We start from the raw sequence: 18,298 nt of genomic DNA, 5'->3' as shown, positions 1-18,298 counted from the left end.
TGCACTGTCAGATGCATGGGTGAAGTCACTTGTAGAGGATTGCCATATTAGGGCCTGGGCAAAATGAAATATGTGAGGTTCATTCAGAAAATAACTGTCCCTATTATCTTTGTTCATCAATTATTTATTCCAAAAGATGAAAATTACACATGTGAAACATTTTTTTTGTGCAAATCGTATTTTTTCCACGTAATGTTCTTCCAGTTCCATGGCGTTTCTCCAGCGAGACACAAGGGCGAGAACGCCCTACCGGTACCTCGCCCTGGAGACGAAGCTATTTTCTCACTGCACTAGTCACTTCCTTGCTGTCCTCACAAAGTTTTCTACGAATGTCATCCTTTCATGGCCCAAAAAGAGAAAGTGCGAGAGAGATAGGTCGGGGCTGTAGTGCGGATGGCGTATCACCGATATCCGATATGAGTAGTGCTCAGAACAGATTTTGTGTAGCTGTGAGTGCAGCACGTCTGAGCTAACTGCATTCCCCTGTGGACAAATGGTTGGTGCTCCCGTAGCCAATGAAGTCGAAGTGTTAGGGATATCAAGAGGCTCCATATCGAAGATGTATACGGCATGCAGGGAAAGCGGAAACACGTCATCCCCTAAGTCACAGGACGGGAGTCAGTGTGTGCTGAGTGATTGTGACAGGTGCTTAAAGAAGAGGATTCTGAAGAAAAATAAGAGGTGGACAGCTGCTAAAGTCAATGCAGAACTGAAGGTTGCACACCTGAAACGTATTAGTACCAAAAACAACACGAAGAGAGCTTCATAAGCAGGGCATTGTAGCGCAAGCTGAAATTCCAGAACCACGTATCAGTGATGCAAATGCCCGTAACAGCAAAACGTCGCGTCGAAGCCAAAACACCTGGACTGTGGAGCAATTGAAGAAAGGCATTTGATCGTATAAGTCTTGTTTCACCCATTGTACAAATTGTAGCCTAGTTTACGTTTTAAGAGTGTAGCGTTGCGGAGGTCCACATGGTTGCTGTGCAAGGTCGCACTATTGCCAAGGATTAAGTGACCATTTTGGCTGATCAGGTCCATCCCATGGTACCCATGTTTCTACCCCAATGGTGATGCTGTGATCCCAGACGACTGGGTCACTTATCACACTTATCGCATCGTCCAAGACTGATTTTGGGAGCGTACGATCAACTTCCTCATCTTTCTTGACCACCACAGTCACCAGATCTGAATATTATCGAGCCTTTGTGGTCTACTACGGAGAGAAGAATGCGTGATCGCTATAAACCTACAACATTGCTACCTCAATATGCCACGACTTTGCTGGAAGATCGGTTTGAGATTCCCTTGAAAAATATATTGGTGCTGTATTTGTCCATTCCGAGATGACTAGTTCCCAATGCTAATGGTTTTACACACAGTAGTATACAAAGTACTGTGCCGTGTTTTTGTTTGTTTTCATATTTCTGGCCTCCCTTGTACGTGTGTATATGAAACGATGTGCCGGCACACAGAGCAATTTTCTCTAATGGCAGCAGGCAAGCCAGCAGCTCCTGACATTTCCATCCGACGGATGTGTCATCATTAACAGTGACATGTGCCGTACCTAGAAATTTGCGATGATGCGGGTCCCAGGACTAATAACTACTTTGCGGATAGAAGCCGATGCTGATATGGATATCCGTCAGTATGTCTGTGAATATTCATAGTAATAATAATTATTTAGTTAAAAAAGATTAGTGCTAATGATAGTATTTTTAGCTGTTTTGGTTACATACGATCGATAATCACAGCACTTATTGTTTAATTCCTTATTACTGTTCATTTATGACTGGTGACAATATGTCGGTTGCACTACACAGTGTCCTGGAAGGGGTTGAGATTTGGAAAAGTTTAATGTATCGACATGCCCTTCATACTGGTTTTATGCACAGTTGCATTTACATCCTACTTGCGTCCTACCAGCAGCTGTCTTCTTTCCCAGCATTTCTGGTTCGTTTGTGTTAAACGCTGTAACTTACGTAATTACCGGAAGTTGCACAAAGTAACATGAAGGCTTATCTGGAACACCAAATCATTTCGAGTCTTCGCTCCATGTTCTGGCTCTTGTTTATATTTCACAGACGGCATAGATAACCTTCAGCATAGAATCAGTATATCTCCTAACATTTTCCGTAAATATACACTGATCAGCCAGAACTTTATGACTATATAAACCCATCCGGGCGATAGCAGCGTCACCTGGCAAGGAATAACTGATAGTCAGAGACTCGCAAGGTGCATGCCGTATCAGTGAGTCTTCCGTCCGTGTGTAGAATGGTTAAGGAGCGCGGTCCATCTGAGTTTGATCGATAGTAGATTGTGATGGCCCGGAGGCTCGGCACGATCGTTTCCGAAACTGCACGACTTGTTGGATGTTCGTAGAGAACTGTGATGAGGTTTCTCGACACGTAGCAAAACCAAGGTGAAACAACCTCCAGACGCAGTATATTTGGACAGCCAATCCTCATTAAAGATGTCGGATTCGCAAAACGGGAAAGGCAGCAAAGTGTGGCGGAACTGACGTCACACGTCAATGCTGGACACACTACAAGTGTATCTGAACATACAGTGCAAGGAATACTCCTAACGATGGAGCTCCGCAGCCGACGATCCATGCATGTATCAACGTTAACACCACGACATCGGCAACTACGACTGAAATGAGCACGTGACAATTGGCACTGGACGTTGGGGCGGTGGCAGAGCGTTGCATGATCTGATGGATCCCGATACCTTCTTAATCATGCCGTCGTCTTCCAGGAGAACGGCTTCTTGACTCCTGTGCTGAGGGTCTGAGACAAGCTAGAGGCGGCTTTGTTACGCTCTAGGGAACATTTACGCGAGCATCTCCGCGTCCAATCGAGCTCGTGCAAGGCCAAGGAGTATTGTACACTGGTTGCGGACCACGTACACCCCTTCATGACGATCATGTTTCTGGTCAGCAATGGCATTTTTCAGCAAGATAATGTCCCATGTCCCAAGGTCAGGAATATGATGGAATGGTACAAAGGAACACAGTGGTTCTAGGCGCTTATGTCTGGAACTGCGCGACCGCTGCGGTCGCAGGTTCGAATCCTTCCTCGGCCATGGATGTGTGTGATGTCCTTAGGTTAGCTAGGTTTAAGTAGTTCTAAGTTCTAGGGGACTGATGACCTCAGAAGTTAAGTCCCATAGTTCTCAGAGCCGTTTGAACACAGTGGCGAGTTCCAATCGACGTGCTAGCGCCCCAACTCACCAGATCTGAGTCCGATCCAACACATCTGGGGTGTAATTGAACGTGGTGCCAGAGCTCATCGCTTCCTCTCAGGAATTTACGGGATTTGGGTGACTTGTGTATGCCGATGTGGTGTCAGTTCCCTCTGGCGACCTTCCAAGCCGTCATTGCTTCCATGCCACGACGCATCGCCGCTGTTACCCGAACAAAAGGTGGACGTGCCGCCTGTTAGGTAGGTGGTCATAAAGTTCTCACTGATCAGTGTATTTACTGATAAACGTTGGATAAAAGAGTGTGAAATGTGTGACAACAATGTGTAACGAAGTCATTTGGCGACCAAATATTGTGCGAAACGTTCACAGAAGACAAAAGAAATTGGCTCTGCGTTCTTAGTCAATCAAGTGCAAATCACTAGGTCAGTGTTTAAGTGAAAATAATTTAGAACCAGTGCAAGCGTACCGCCATGCTTCTGGCGTTGCCAGCGGATTTAAGAGACTTAAAATGTGAATATCTGTGAATGAGGATAGAAGAATTGAGAATGTGGATACAAAGACTATGAGGCCCTTGCGATTTCGGTGCAGAAGCGGACAGCGTTTCCCTTACCTACGCAGACTTGTAGCCGTCACTCTGTATGGTACTTCAAGGAAGTTGCAAATTTAATCCAGCAAATTTATCATAGTATAGGGTCAAGAAACATGCGCTCTTACTCGTTCAAACGTAGGTAATAAAATTTTCTTCCACCACGAGGAATTTAACCAGTTACCACCAACTGATGCGCTACCACTCTACCGCTCATTAGATACCTAAATTGCGCAGACATCACTTTTAAATCTCCCTGCAGGATGTGTCCTTTTAGATGGAATTTTCAAATACGGTCAATGTAGGAAGTCTGAGACGCGCTGTGTCATGATGAGCTACGTTTCTTCTCACGAGTACCTCGACAAAAGGTAGACGACTGGAAAGAAACCGGAGAGAAAAGATGGCGGAGCATCTGGTTCGGAAGGAATGCGCTGGCCCAGTGGGGCATGTTGACGCCGGAGCAGCGCGGCTGCAAACTGGGGCGACCCCATAAGTCAGGCGGAGGGCCCGCTGGAACTGACCTTGGTGAGCAGCAGGGTGCGGCAGACGCGCCGGAAGTGGCCGTCGAGCAGCCAGAAGAGGAACGGGCTCCAGAAGCTGTGGCTCAGCGCCAGCCACGTCGCCAGGAAGTCCAGGAACGGCGGCGCCTGCAACACGCGCAGCCACGTGCCAAACACTCTGTGTAGCAGCCGATCGCGCTGGCCTCCTCTCACACGGTAGAGCTCGACCAGCCTAAGTCTGCCTATTTATTTCATGTACACTGCTAGCCATTGAAACTGCAACACCAGGAAGGCCAGTGGATAGTGAAATGTTACTATTTGTGTGTGTACAGTACAGTAAGAACAGCTATGTGATTAAAGTTGTAGGTGCGTTGGGCGTATACAGAGTACAAAACTTAGCCCGGTTCGGCATGGAGTCGAACCGATCTCAGGTGACAGATATGTATGTGACATTCCACGCTGCTTGAGCTGTTTGCCAAAGATCATAAAAAGGATTGATGCCGAGCAGGGGCGTGCCACACTTCTCGGCAATCCATGGTCAGATGTTTCCAGTGGGTGAGAGATGTAGGCCGTGTGCTCATTAAGGGTACAGTCAAAGTTTCTCTGGATCGAGGAAAGCCGCGACAGCACAGGGACAATAAGCGGTTTGTCGTTATCTTGTTGGAAGATAACATCATGGAGAACCCAAAGATATTGGCACAGCCACCGGTCTCAACAAATCAGAGATATGTCGCTTGCTCTCAAATTACTAGCACGATCACTGAGCTCGTGTGATGAAGCCGAATGCAATGTAGCAATGTTCGCTCTTCTCAGAGCGTCGAGACACGCATTCGCTGTGATGCTGTTCGCAGGACCAGATCTTGTCTGGAGGGCGACGTAGCGCCGCTCCTGCGCCCTGTGCTATTGTTGGGCATATCACTTTTGGCGCGTCTCTCTGCAGCGGGAGCCACCGACGTAATACTGACAGGCCTTAACGTTCCAGATGTCACTGTGGCTGTGTGCACACTTGCCTTTCTGCATATGATCCCATTTTCTGGGTCTAGATATGTGACCTGGCTGTACGATCCTCTCCTCTCTAGCCCAGGTCCTACAGGTTGTCAATTTTCTACATTGCATTATGGCCCTGCTGAACTCATGAATCCGTATACACATGACACTCGTGGGGACTCCACCAAAGCGACCAGCATAGTTTCGAAACGGTAACGTACAGTCTCAACAGGACAGGATCCGACCACCGACGAATTCCGACGCGTGCATGTAGGCGTTTTCCTTCTAGCACGCGTCGTAATTCGATCTTCCCACAAATAAACGACAAATAAGATTTTACAGTGAGAAACCCCCAACGTAATCTTTCCTTACGCGGGATGCTCGGAAACAGTCTGAAAAACATTTAAGGGTATTGCAGGAATGATTGTGCTGATATATGTCAGCCAATCAGGTAGACGTGCGCGCCAAGTCAAGTAGCATGCCAGAGGCGATGCCACGAAAAAGGTTCTTCGTTTCGTTTCCTCAAACCGAAGAAACGCCGCTTTTGCATACCTAGCTTCCTTTTCTCACTTCCGAAAGAGCCACATTTTAACGTGTTATGAGCATTTTAACAAGTGGTAGTACAGGGGCCCACAGATGTCTGTGCATTACCGCGTTTCAGCGCTTACGAGTGCTTGATTTTGCACACGCAGCTTCCTGTTTGGCTAATTTCAACTCGGAAACGACGCAATGTGTCGAATGTTTTTCTTAACGATTATTTCTCAGCACAATCTCCCCTGCAACGGCTTTCCAGATTTCTGACTACTCCGCATATAAAATGTAAATGGCGTTACTCCTGTTTTGCGCGATTGTGCCTAAATGCTAAGCGTGTAGTACACAGATGCCAATTTTATCTTTGCTGCATGCGATCTTCATGGTCTCACAGTCTTAATGGCCAGCAGTCTGCAATGACAAGTCACTTCCTAGATGTCTGAAGCAAGTAGTTCATTACAGACGCAACACGGTAAGTCCAAGTACTTGCACCTTCTTTTAGAGTACATTTGGAGTTCGGATTCACAGTACTGTGCGGACGGAGGGATCTATACACGTTGTTCAGCCTTCAGACTACACTGTCTCTTCATATTGAGAACATCTAAAAATGTCTCATACGAACGCTGTTGGAATACACGGCTGCTGTACGGAGAAATTTCTCTGGTAGCACAACTGTCGCCTCCGGACGATGCAGAATATGTTCCTCATTGCGGTCCAGAACTGCGATACCAGATGCATATGTTACCGGCCAAATCTGACTGTCGGTCAAACTCGTTCATCCTGTTACCGATAGGATAAAACAGTATGCCCTATGTCGAATCGGTTTATCCTAGTTACAATTTACATGTTTTAGGATAAACTGGTACGTCCTAGCCTGAAATAATTTTGCCTAGCCAGAACGCATGTCGTTGCCTGTACGAATGGGGAATCCCCGAATCATTTCTGGCTCTCCCTCGCTCCTCTCAATCGCCCTTCGCTCGCACTGTTCTTTGTTTTGAACGGTATTTTGCACCGACGAGCGCGCGTGTTAAGTTGCTGGTAGCGTTTAAAAGATTTTATTATAATCCTAGTATAATTATTGTGAGGTGTTTCATCATGGATGAGCCTTTGTGTAGTAGACATGCCAATCAAAAACTGTGTAGAGAGAAGTTTCTCGAGGAAATTTTGCAGTTGTTGTTGTTGTGGTCTTTAGTCCTGAGACTGGTTTGATGCAGCTCTCCATGCTACTCTATTCTGTGCAAGCTTCTTCATCTCCCAGTACCTACTGCAGCCTACATCCTTCTGAATCTGCTTAGTGTATTCATCTCTTGGTCTCCCTCTACGATTTTTACCCTCCACGCTGCCCTCCAATACTAAATTGGTGATCCCTTGATGCCTCAGAACATGTCCTACCAACCGATCCCTTCTTCTGGTCAAGTTGTGCCACAAACTTCTCTTCTCCCCAATCCTATTGAATACTTCCTCATTAGTTATGTGATCTACCCATCTAATCTTCAGCATTCTTCTGTAGCACCACATTTCGAAAGCTTCTATTCTCTTCTTGTCCAAACTATTTATCGTCCATGTTTCACTTCCATACATGGCTACACTCCATACGAATACTTTCAGAAATGACTTCCTGACACGTAAATCAATACTGGATGTTAACAAATTTCTCTTCTCCAGAAACGCTTTCCTTGCCATTGCCAGCCTACATTTTATATCCTCTCTACTTCGACCATCATCAGTTATTTTGCTCCCCAAATAGCAAAACTCCTTTACTACTTTAAGTGCCTCATTTCCTAATCTTTGTTCCAGCTGACAGACTTTATGATGTGATTGACGCAGCTCATGTAGCTGTGGGTCATGGTGGTCGCAATAGGATGTTAGCAGAGACGTGATAAAAATATGCCAATATCACAAAGGAAATGATATGGCTCTATTTATCAATGTGTGATATTTGTCAACAAAAGAGTACAAAAAGAAAAGAGGGCTAGTTTCAAAGCCAGTTCTCCATTCGGAAATGAATAGTAGATGCCAAGTTGATTTCATTTATTTCCAAACACAACCAGACGGAATTTAAATTTCATTCTAGTTTGCCAAGATCATCTAAAAAAATTTTGTTCTCCTTCGTGCGTTAACATCAAAGAGGGCTAAATAAGTTGAATGACATATTCCTAACTGTAGGGGCGCCGTGCATTCTTCAATCTGATAATGGCAGAGAATTCGTCAATAATGTTATATGTGAACTCGCAGATCTTTGGTCAGAATTGAAAATTGTCCATAGAAAACCAAGGCACAGCGAGAGTCAGGGTTCTGTTGAACGTGCCAACCAAGACATTGAAAATATGACAAGTTCTTGGTTAAAGGACAACAATCCGACGAAGTGGTTGGAAGGATTTAGGTATGTCCAATTCATGAAAAATCGAGCGTACCACTGCGGCATAAGCATTATTCGGAATCGAACCTGGAGTAGGACTTTCCACTTCCTCGTTGCGTCAAGAAATCATAAATGAATGTGACCTAAAGTAGGCAATCAAAGATGACAGCAATACTGAACAGTACAGTGATGATGATAACATTGTGAAAATTGACACAAACGACAGAAAATTCCAGAAAAATTGCGACAGAAAGTTTAAAAAAGCAAGCTAAAAGAACGGATGCTTCCTCTGACAAATCCCATTCACTAGCTGACATTGGAGACAGAGTAATCATACCCATTCCAGATGTAGATAAAGGCAGAGGTGACCTTCGAAACATGAGTAATACTTCAAAATACTGATGAGCGGCCTACCACAAATTCCTCTCCTGTGGCAAACCCTTCATTTCAGAGTAGCACTTTCAATCTACGTCCGCAACTGTTTGCTCGATGTATTCCAATCTCTGTCTTCCTCTGTATTTTTTTACCCTCTACAGCTCCCTCTAGTACCACGTAAGTTAATCCCTGATTTCTTAACAGATGTCCTACTACCCTCTCCTTTCGTCTTACTAGTGTTTTGTGTATGTTCCTTTCCTCCCCGATTCTGTAGAGAACTTCCCCATTCCTTACCTTATCAGTCCACCTAATTTTCAACATTCGTCTACAGCCTCACTTCTCAAGAGCTTCGATTCTCTTCTTTTCTGATTTTCCCACAGTCCACGTTTCACTATGATACAATTCTGTGTTCCAGACGTACATTTTCAGAAATTTCTTCCTCAGTTTAAGGCCTATGTTTCGTACTAGTAGACTTCTCTTATTCAGGAATTCTCTTTTTGTCAATTTTAGTCTGCTTTTTATATCCTCTTTGTTCCGTCCGTCTCGAGTTATTTTGCTGCCTAGGTAGAAAAATTCCTTAACTTCATCTACCTTGTGATCACCAATCCTAATGTTACATTTCACGTTGTTCTCATTTCTACTAGTTCTCATAACATTTGTCTTTCTTAGATTTACTCTCATTCCATATTTTGTATTAATTAGACTGTTCATTCCATTCAGCAGATCCTGTGAATCTTCCGCACTTTCGCTAAGGGTAGCAATATCATGAGCGTATCTTATCATTGACATACTTTCACCTTGAATCTTAATTCCAGTCTTGAATTATTCTTTTATTTCTGTTGTTACTTCTTCTGTGTATAGTAGGGGATAAAAACAACATTTCTGTCTTACACACTTTTTAATCCGAGCACTTCGTCCTTGGTCTTTCAATCTTACTGTTACCTTTTGGTTCTTGTGCATATTGTGTATTACCCGTCTTTTCCTGTAGTTTAGTCCTAATTTTCTCAGAATTTCGAACATCTTGCACCATTTCACATTGTCGAACGCTTTTTTCAGATCGACGGATCCGATGATTTGTCTTGATATTTCTTTAGTCTTGCCTCCGTTATCAACCGCAATGTCACAAGTTCCTCTCTGGTTCCTTAACCTTTCCTAGAGCCAATCTGATCGTCATCTAACACATCCTCAGTTTTTTCTCATTCCTCTGTATATTATTCTTGTAATCAAATTCGATACATGAGCTATTGAGCCGATTGTGCGATAGTTCTCGCACTCGTCGGCTCCTGCAATCTTCGGAATTGTGTGGATGATGGGTTTCGGAAAGTGAGATGATATATTGCCAGACCCATACATTGCACACACCAATGTGAATAGTCGTTGTTACTACCCCGTCCCAATTATTTTATAATTCTGATAAATGTTATCTATCCCTTCTGCGTTATTTGATTTCAATTCTTGCAGAGCTCTTTTAAATTCTGATTCTAATACTCCTTTTCTTCTCGTATCACTTCATCAGGCAAGTCTTATCCCTAACAGAGGCCTTCATTGTCCTCTTTCTACATATCCGCTCTTTCCTTTACATTTACTCGTGGAATTCCATAATTGCTCTCTTAATGTTACCGGCCTTGCATTTAGGTTCACTTACTTTTTCGATTTCTTTCTGTTTTTCATGCAGACAATTCGCCTTTCATGCACTTCCTATTTATTTCATTTCTAATGATTTCTATTTGTGTATTCGTGAATTTCCCGCAACATTTTGGTACGTCCTTCTTTCATCAATCAAGTGAAGTATTTCTTCTGTTACCCATAGTTTCTTCGTAGTTACCTTCTTTCTACCAACGGTGTTTCTTACAACTACTGTGATTGCCCTCTTTAGAAATGTTCATTCCTCTTCAAGTGTAAAGGCTAGTGAGCTATTACTTATCGCAGTATCTATAGCCTGTGAGAACTTGGAGAGCACCTCTTCATTCCTTAGTACTTTCGTATAACACTTCCTTGCTCATTGATTTTTAATCATTAATCTCTTAAACTTCAGCCTACTCTTCATCAGTACCAAATTGTGATCTGAGTGTATATATGCTTCTTGGTACGCCTTATAAACCAGTATCAGATTTCGGAATTTTTGCCTGACTATGATGTAAACTAACTGAAATCTTGCTGTATCTCTCGACATTTTCCAAGTATATCTCCTTCTCTTGCGATTTTTGAACAGAGTATTCGCTGTTACTAGCTGAAATTTGTTGCAGAACACATTTGATTTTTCTCCACTCTCACTGCTAGTATCAAGCCCATATTCTCCCGTAACCCCTTCTTCCTCTTCTTGCCCTGCAGCCGCATTCCAATCGACCATGACTACCAGATTTTCATCTCCCTTTAGTACTGAAATCCTCGTTCAATATCCTCGTACACTTTCTCTACCTTTTCGTCTTCGTTTTGCCACGTCGGCATGTGTACCTGAACTATCGTTGTCGGCGTTTGTTTGCTGTAGATTCTGTTGAGAACAGCCATATTACTAAACTGTTCACTGTAACTCTCTCTCTCTCTGTCTCTCTCTCTCTCTCTCTATTGACAACGAATCCAACTGTCGGTATCCCATTTTCTGCTGTTGTTAATATTACCCTGTACTCATATGACCAGAATTCTTGTCTGATTTCCATTTCACTTCACGGATCTTTACTATATCTAGACTCAGCCTTAGTATTACACTTCTCAGACTTTCTAGCTTCCCTACCACGTTTAAACTTCTGACAGTCCACGCCCCGACTCGTAGAACGTTACCTTCTCGCTGATTTGTCATTCTTTATTCATGGTCTCCTCCCCCTTCGCAGTCCCCTCCCGGGGATCTGAAAGGAGAACTATTGCGGAATATTTTGCCCATGGAGAGATCATCAAGACTTTTTTTATTCCATTACAGGACACATGTCCTATGGAGGGTGGGAATACGTTACGGACTCTGGGATGTCTGGCAAGTCCGTCGATATACACTCCTGGAAATGGAAAAAAGAACACATTGACACCGGTGTGTCAGACCCACCATACTTGCTCCGGACACTGCGAGAGGGCTGTACAAGCAATGATCACACGCACGGCACAGCGGACACACCAGGAACCGCGGTGTTGGCCGTCGAATGGCGCTAGCTGCACAGCATTTGTGCACCGCCGCCGTCAGTGTCAGCCAGTTTGCCGTGGCATACGGAGCTCCATCGCAGTCTTTAACACTGGTAGCATGCCGCGACAGCGTGGACGTGAACCGTATGTGCAGTTGACGTACTTTGAGCGAGGGCGTATAGTGGGCATGCGGGAGGCCGGGTGGACGTACCGCCGAATTGCTCAACACGTGGGGCGTGAGGTCTCCACAGTACATCGATGTTGTCGCCAATGGTCGGCGGAAGGTGCACGTGCCCGTCGACCTGGGACCGGACCGCAGCGACTCACGGATGCACGCCAAGACCGTAGGATCCTACGCAGTGCCGTAGGGGACCGCACCGCCACTTCCCAGCAAATTAGGGCCACTGTTGCTCCTGGGGTATCGGCGAGGACCATTCGCAACCGTCTCCATGAAGCTGGGCTACGGTCCCGCACACCGTTAGGCCGTCTTCCGCTCACGTCCCAACATCGTGCAGCCCGCCTCCAGTGGTGTCGTGACAGGCGTGAATGGAGGGACGAATGGAGACGTGTCGTCTTCAGCGATGAGAGTCGCTTCTGCCTTGGTGCCAATGATGGTCGTATGCGTGTTTGGCGCCGTGCAGGTGAGCGCCACAATCAGGACTGCATACGACCGAGGCACACAGGGCCAACACCCGGCATCATGGTGTGGGGAGCGATCTCCTACACTGGCCGTACACCACTGGAGATCGTCGAGGGGACACTGAATAGTGCACGGTACATCCAAACCGTCATCGAACCTATCGTTCTACCATTCCTAGACCGGCAAGGGAACTTGCTGTTCCAACAGGACAATGCACGTCCGCATGTATCCCGTGCCACCCAACGTGCTCTAGAAGGTGTAAGTCAACTACCCTGGCCAGCAAGATCTCCGGATCTGTCCCCCATTGAGCATGTTTGGGACTGGATGAAGCGTCGTCTCACGCGGTCTGCACGTCCAGCACGAACGCTGGTCCAACTGAGGCGCCAGGTGGAAATGGCATGGCAAGCCGTTCCACAGGACTACATCCAGCATCTCTACGATCGTCTCCATGGGAGAATAGCAGCCTGCATTGCTGCGAAAGGTGGATGCACACTGTACTAGTGCCGACATTGTGCATGCTCTGTTGTCTGTGTCTATGTGCCTGTGGTTCTGTCAGTGTGATCATGTGATGTATCTGACCCCAGGAATGTGTCAATAAAGTTTCCCCTTCCAGGAGTGTAGTATGGAGCTCCGGTACAGGTCACTCCTCATGTGATTCCGACGAAGCGGTCTCGGTTTCGGGAGTCACATCGGAGGGGATGCTGGACGCTTTCGAATCTTAAACAGCAGCCGATGTGTTATTATACGGTCTGAACTCCGGGAGGGGAGAGGCCTCCTCCAACGGAATATTATATTTTCAGAAGGGCAGAGATGGGAAGAGGAATCGTATGACTGGTCACCATCTTGCGTCCGTCTACGCTTGTTCTGAAGTGAAGATGGTGGTGGAGCGGGAGCCACAGTGGCGAAGTCCCTACTCGAGGCTAACGGTGGAAATGCGCTAGGACCGTCTGACAACGGCTCGCGTTGCCCCTCAGAAATTTTGTTAGGAACAATGGCTGTGTGATTACGAAGGCTTTTCTGGCGTAATAATTGATAATATTCGTCTCGGGTGTGCAGCCGGATAATAACGTCATCTTGACACAATATTTCCGCGGTCCAACTGGACGCCATCTGCTGGTACAGGATCTCGCCGGAACTGACTTCTCAGCGCAAGCGGCGGCCCCTACATAGGCCACAGAAGGCCCACAACTCGTGCGCAAGAAGGTACTGTAACTGCCCTCTAGCGCAAGAAACATACCGCGCCACCACATTGTGCTCATTGCATTTAAAACAGTTTCCTTCTCGTCCTGTGTAAGTTATATGTACCTGGTATCCACACTCCTTCAAATGAGGGAATATTCCGTTTAACCAACATGATCGACCTACTCTATAAACTTTCAAACGATGTTGAGCGGACGGGGATTCCCGTAGTATATTACGTATGTCCCCAACCGGGAGAAGGACGGTCTTGAAGAAACTGTCGTCAACTTTGGGTGGAAGGTGAAACACCCTAACATTCGTATATGCCACCTGCGCGTTCGCCAGAATAACCATACCATTAAAGCCACCACGATGAATGAAACGGACTTCTTGTCTGTGCCACAAAAGGAGTCTAGAAACTTGGCATGAAACACATACGATTCAGAGTCGAAGAGCTGTGTGAACCTGTTCTGATGTGACCTTGATCCTATCTTCGAGAAAGAACTGCTACAATATAGCACAGAAGGTAACTGAAAGAAATACGCAATGAGATCAACAGAAATGATTTTTTTTTTCTTGATGCGTCCCCGGGAAAATACAAACAGAAAGACACGATTTTCAATAGGGTATGTGATCATTACGGACATAAATAAACTTCCTTCACCGCGCTCTCATGTTGGCCACAAGGCTGGCAATACGTTATTGCGGTAGGTCTTTCCATTCCTCCTTCAGGGTTGTTGAAAACTGCTGGATGGTCATTGGAGCATCTGGACATGCAGCAGTGCATCTCCGCAAGACATACTATATACTGTCGATTGGATTGAAGATAGGGGAACGGACACACAGTAAACCCGCCGAATAACCTCGTTCCAAGAGATCCTCCACCTGCGCTTTTCGATGCGATCACGTATTGCCATCTATAAAAATGAAGTCAGGCTGAATACACCCCTGAAAAGACGCACGTATTGCAGGAGTACAGCGTCACAACAACGTTGACCAATGAATGTATCATGCTCAAAGATCCGGAGGTTAGTACACACATAAAACATCACGCCTCCCCACACTATAACACTTTGAACACCAAAACGATCACGTTCGTCAACGTTCCTGTGTGCATTACGTGTTCCCATCTCTTGCCACAAGAGGTCATGTCCACTTTTGTTGAGCGCGATCGTGTTAGTGGCACAGGTGCTACTTTGTGGGTGTCATAATGTTGCATGAGCGCACTGACCTCCATATCTCTGAACACATGCATGAGCCTACTGACATCCAAGTTCTTTTCAAAGGTGGATTCGGATCTTACTTCATTTTGTGGATGGAAAACCGCGACAGCATCGAAGTCAGCAGGAGGAGGAGGCGTTGGACCGAGAAGATATTCGGCGAGTGGACTGACCTGCCGGCTCCCCTCGCAAAAATCCCACCGAACACGTGTAGGCTGTCTATACGCCCCGAAGGCCATTCAGCAGTCAGAAGTTGTCAACAGAGATGGTAGAGGAATGTAACGCCCTGCCACGAAAACCCCTTGCCAACCTTGTGGGGAGCACTCGAGCTTGGCGCAGAACATGCACTACCGTCCATGTGTGACCACACACCCTGTTTACGACCATGTCCCGCCGTTCGTAACGTTCAGTGGACCATCGTGGATAGCTGCGAATTCATTTAATTGTTGGCCTTAAATAACAGTGATATTTCTGTTCATTTCAATCCGTTTTTCTTTCAGTTACCTTTTGTACCGTACTGTACTGTACTGTACTGTACTGTAGCAGTTTGTTCTGTGTGTGGTCCCAGATTCATCGAGCAATGTTACTTGGCAGTCCTTAAGTTTTGCACAAGATTCTGCTATTTGGTCCGAAATACCGGGCAAAATAGTAACGGTATAGAGAGAAAATCATCACAAAGAAATAATACAGAAAATTCTATACCTAGACAAAACTTTTGCGTATGTAAAACAGACTATAAAGAATGTTGTTTCTCGTTGGTCTTAAGCGTCGAAAAACTATTATTGGATAAGAGAAAATGGAGCTAACTTTCAAAGAAACCGAAAGGACTATGAATGTGTTAAAAAAGACGTCCCTTTCTATTACTTGTTTAAAACACTTGCAGTATTCTAAAAACAAGTCGAAAAATATTATATTTGCTAACTGATTGACTGAAACATTTGATATATCTTGTTTCCTTTGCTCTGAATATTTCCAGTTTGTCCGGTTCAGTGTTCAGCTGCTGATATGCACGTGTACTTAATATGCATTCACGTAGTTATGGGCCACTTTGAATGCAAATGTCACCGTATATTACATGTGTTATTCTAGTGAAATAACAAAACACGAGTTGTTTAGCCTGCCTTTAACAAAAGGTAAACAACCAAAACATTTGCGGAGAAATAACAAAAAGTAGTGAATAATATACACCGTCCCCAAGTGAGTATCATCCAAGTGTTCTATCCCTAACTCATTCTACCGTTTCTATTTGCAGTGGTAAATTGTTTCGGTGTAATTGGCGATACCTGTCGGTCCACAAACTACACGATGCGGCAGTGATTAAAACATTTAACATACTTTGAAGAAAGTTGAACTATAAGTCTATAAGTCCGCATCCAGACGTCCTCGGCTGCGTTTTCAGTCCTTAAACATTTTCATATGAATTTCAGGTTGGCTCGTTTATAATGTTAAGGTGTACTCTTATCTCCACCTTTGTCTAAAACAGTTATTTGGTTTTATTCTTTTTTCTGTTTCCTCGAGACCGTGCTAGACAAAGCAATTGAAGATGAAACTAGTCACTACATAATTCGCAGACTTCTGGCAAGAGAGTTATGTCTTCCACTCCTGTATGTTCCATGGAAAATTTGTTTACTTTTTCTAGTAAATTCCAATGAGGATCTCCCCATAGTTCTCATTCAGCAATTCTCAGCGCTTCAATGTCTTTCGTATAGTGAAATCCATTTATCACCGCTGTCACATAAAACAGATTTTAGGATCTCTTTCCACATTCGTTGGAATAGTTGTTAAGTAAGCTTTGTTTACTTTACTAGATGTAATACAGGCAATTTTTGTTTTCATGTGCATTTGTTTTGCTGTTCATCAATTCTTGTCTTCAACCGCACAAAAAAGAAAAACTCATCAACCGGTCCAATGATTTCATTATTGATTTGTATTTCTTCCTTTTGAATGTATCGATCAGTTATTATTTCTGATCTATTTAATAAGGCTAAAATAATGGTTGTTGTTGTTGTTGTTGTTGTTGTGGTCTTCAGTCCTGAGACTGGTTTGATGCAGCTCTCCATGCTACTCTATCCTGTGCAAGCTTCTTCATCTCCCAGTACGTACTGCAGCTTACATCCTTCTGAATTTGCTTAGTGTATTCATCTCTTGGTCTCCCTCTACGATTTTTACCCTCCATGCTGCCCTCCAATACTAAATTGGTGATCCCTTCATGCCTCAGAACATGTCCTACCAACCGATCCCTTCTTCCAGTCAAGTTGTGCCACAAACTACTATTCTCCCCAATCCTATTCAATACCTCCTCATTAGTTATATGATCTACCCATCTAATCTTCAGCATTGTTCTGTAGCAACACATTTCTAAAGCTTCTATTCTCTTCTTGTCGAAACTGTTTATCGTCCATATTTCACTTCCATACATGGCTACACTCCATACGAATACTTTCAGAAACGAATTCCTGACACTTAAATCTATACTCGATGTTAACAAATTTCTCTTCTTCAGAAACGCTTTCCTTACCATTGCCAGTCTACATTTTATATCCTCTCTACTTCGACCATCATCAGTTATTTTGCTTCCCAAATAGCAAAACTCCTTTACTACTTTAAGTGTCTCATTTCCTAATCTAATTCCCTCAGCATCACCCGAGTTAACTCGACTACATTCCATTATCCTCGTTTTGCTTTTGTTGATGTTCATCTTATCTCCTTCTTTCAAGACACTGTCCATTCCGTTCAACTGCTCTTCCAAGTCCTTTGCTGTCTCTCACAGAATTACAATGTCATCGGCGAACCTCAAAGTTTTTATTTCTTCTCCATGGATTTTAATACCTACTCCGAATTTTGCTTTTGTTTCCTTTACTGCTTGCTCAATATACAGATTGAATAACACCGGGGAGAGGCTACAACCCTGTCTCACTCCCTTCCCAACCACTGCTTCCCTTTCATACACATCGACCCTTATAACTGCCATCTGGTTTCTGTACAAATTGTAAATAGCATTTCGCTCCCTGTATTTTACCTCTGCCACCTTCAGAAGTTGAAAGAGAGTATTCCAATCAACATTGTCAAAAGCTTTCTCTAAGTCTACAAATGCTAGAAACGTAGGTTTGCCTTTCCTTAATCTATTTTCTAAGATAAGTCGTAGGGTCAGTATTGCCTCACGTGTTCCAACATCTCTACGGAATCCAAACTGATCTACCCCGAGGTCGGCTTCTACCAGTTTTTCCATTCGTCTGTAAAGAATTCGCGTTAGTATTTAGCAGCTGTGACTTATTAAACTGATAGTTCGGTAATTTTCACATCTGTCAACACCAGCTTTGTTTGGGATTGGAATTGTTATATTCTTCTTGAAGTCTGAGGTTTTTTAGCCTGTCTCATACATCTTGCTCACCAGATGGTAGAGTTATGTCAGGACTGGCTCTCCCAAGGCTGTCAGTAGTTCTAATGGAATGTTGTCTACTCCGTGGACCTTGTTTCGACTCAGGTCTTTCAGTGCTCTGTCAAACTCTTCACGCAGTATCATACCCCCCATTTCATCTTCATCTACATCCGCTTCCATTTCCATAATATTGTCTTGTATAGACTCTCTATATACTCCCTCCA

At 44.5% G+C, this 18,298-nt stretch overlaps 1 protein-coding gene across 1 annotated transcript in view; it reads right to left on the bottom strand.

Annotated features, from left to right (window-relative positions):
• LOC124795913 overlaps nt 1-18,298 on the bottom strand; it is a 60,945-nt gene that overhangs the window by 25,896 nt on the left and 16,751 nt on the right. The window contains exon 2 of the mRNA XM_047259993.1: nt 4,318-4,443. Within this exon, the coding sequence (XP_047115949.1) occupies nt 4,318-4,443 (126 nt within the window). The remainder of the gene's footprint in view (nt 1-4,317; nt 4,444-18,298) is intronic.

The sequence above is a fragment of the Schistocerca piceifrons genome, chromosome 4, assembly GCF_021461385.2.
Source record: "Schistocerca piceifrons isolate TAMUIC-IGC-003096 chromosome 4, iqSchPice1.1, whole genome shotgun sequence".
Lineage (NCBI taxonomy): Eukaryota > Metazoa > Arthropoda > Insecta > Orthoptera > Acrididae > Schistocerca > Schistocerca piceifrons.
The sequence above is the reverse complement of the archived record's forward strand: the minus strand, read 5'-3'. Positions and strand labels throughout refer to the sequence as shown.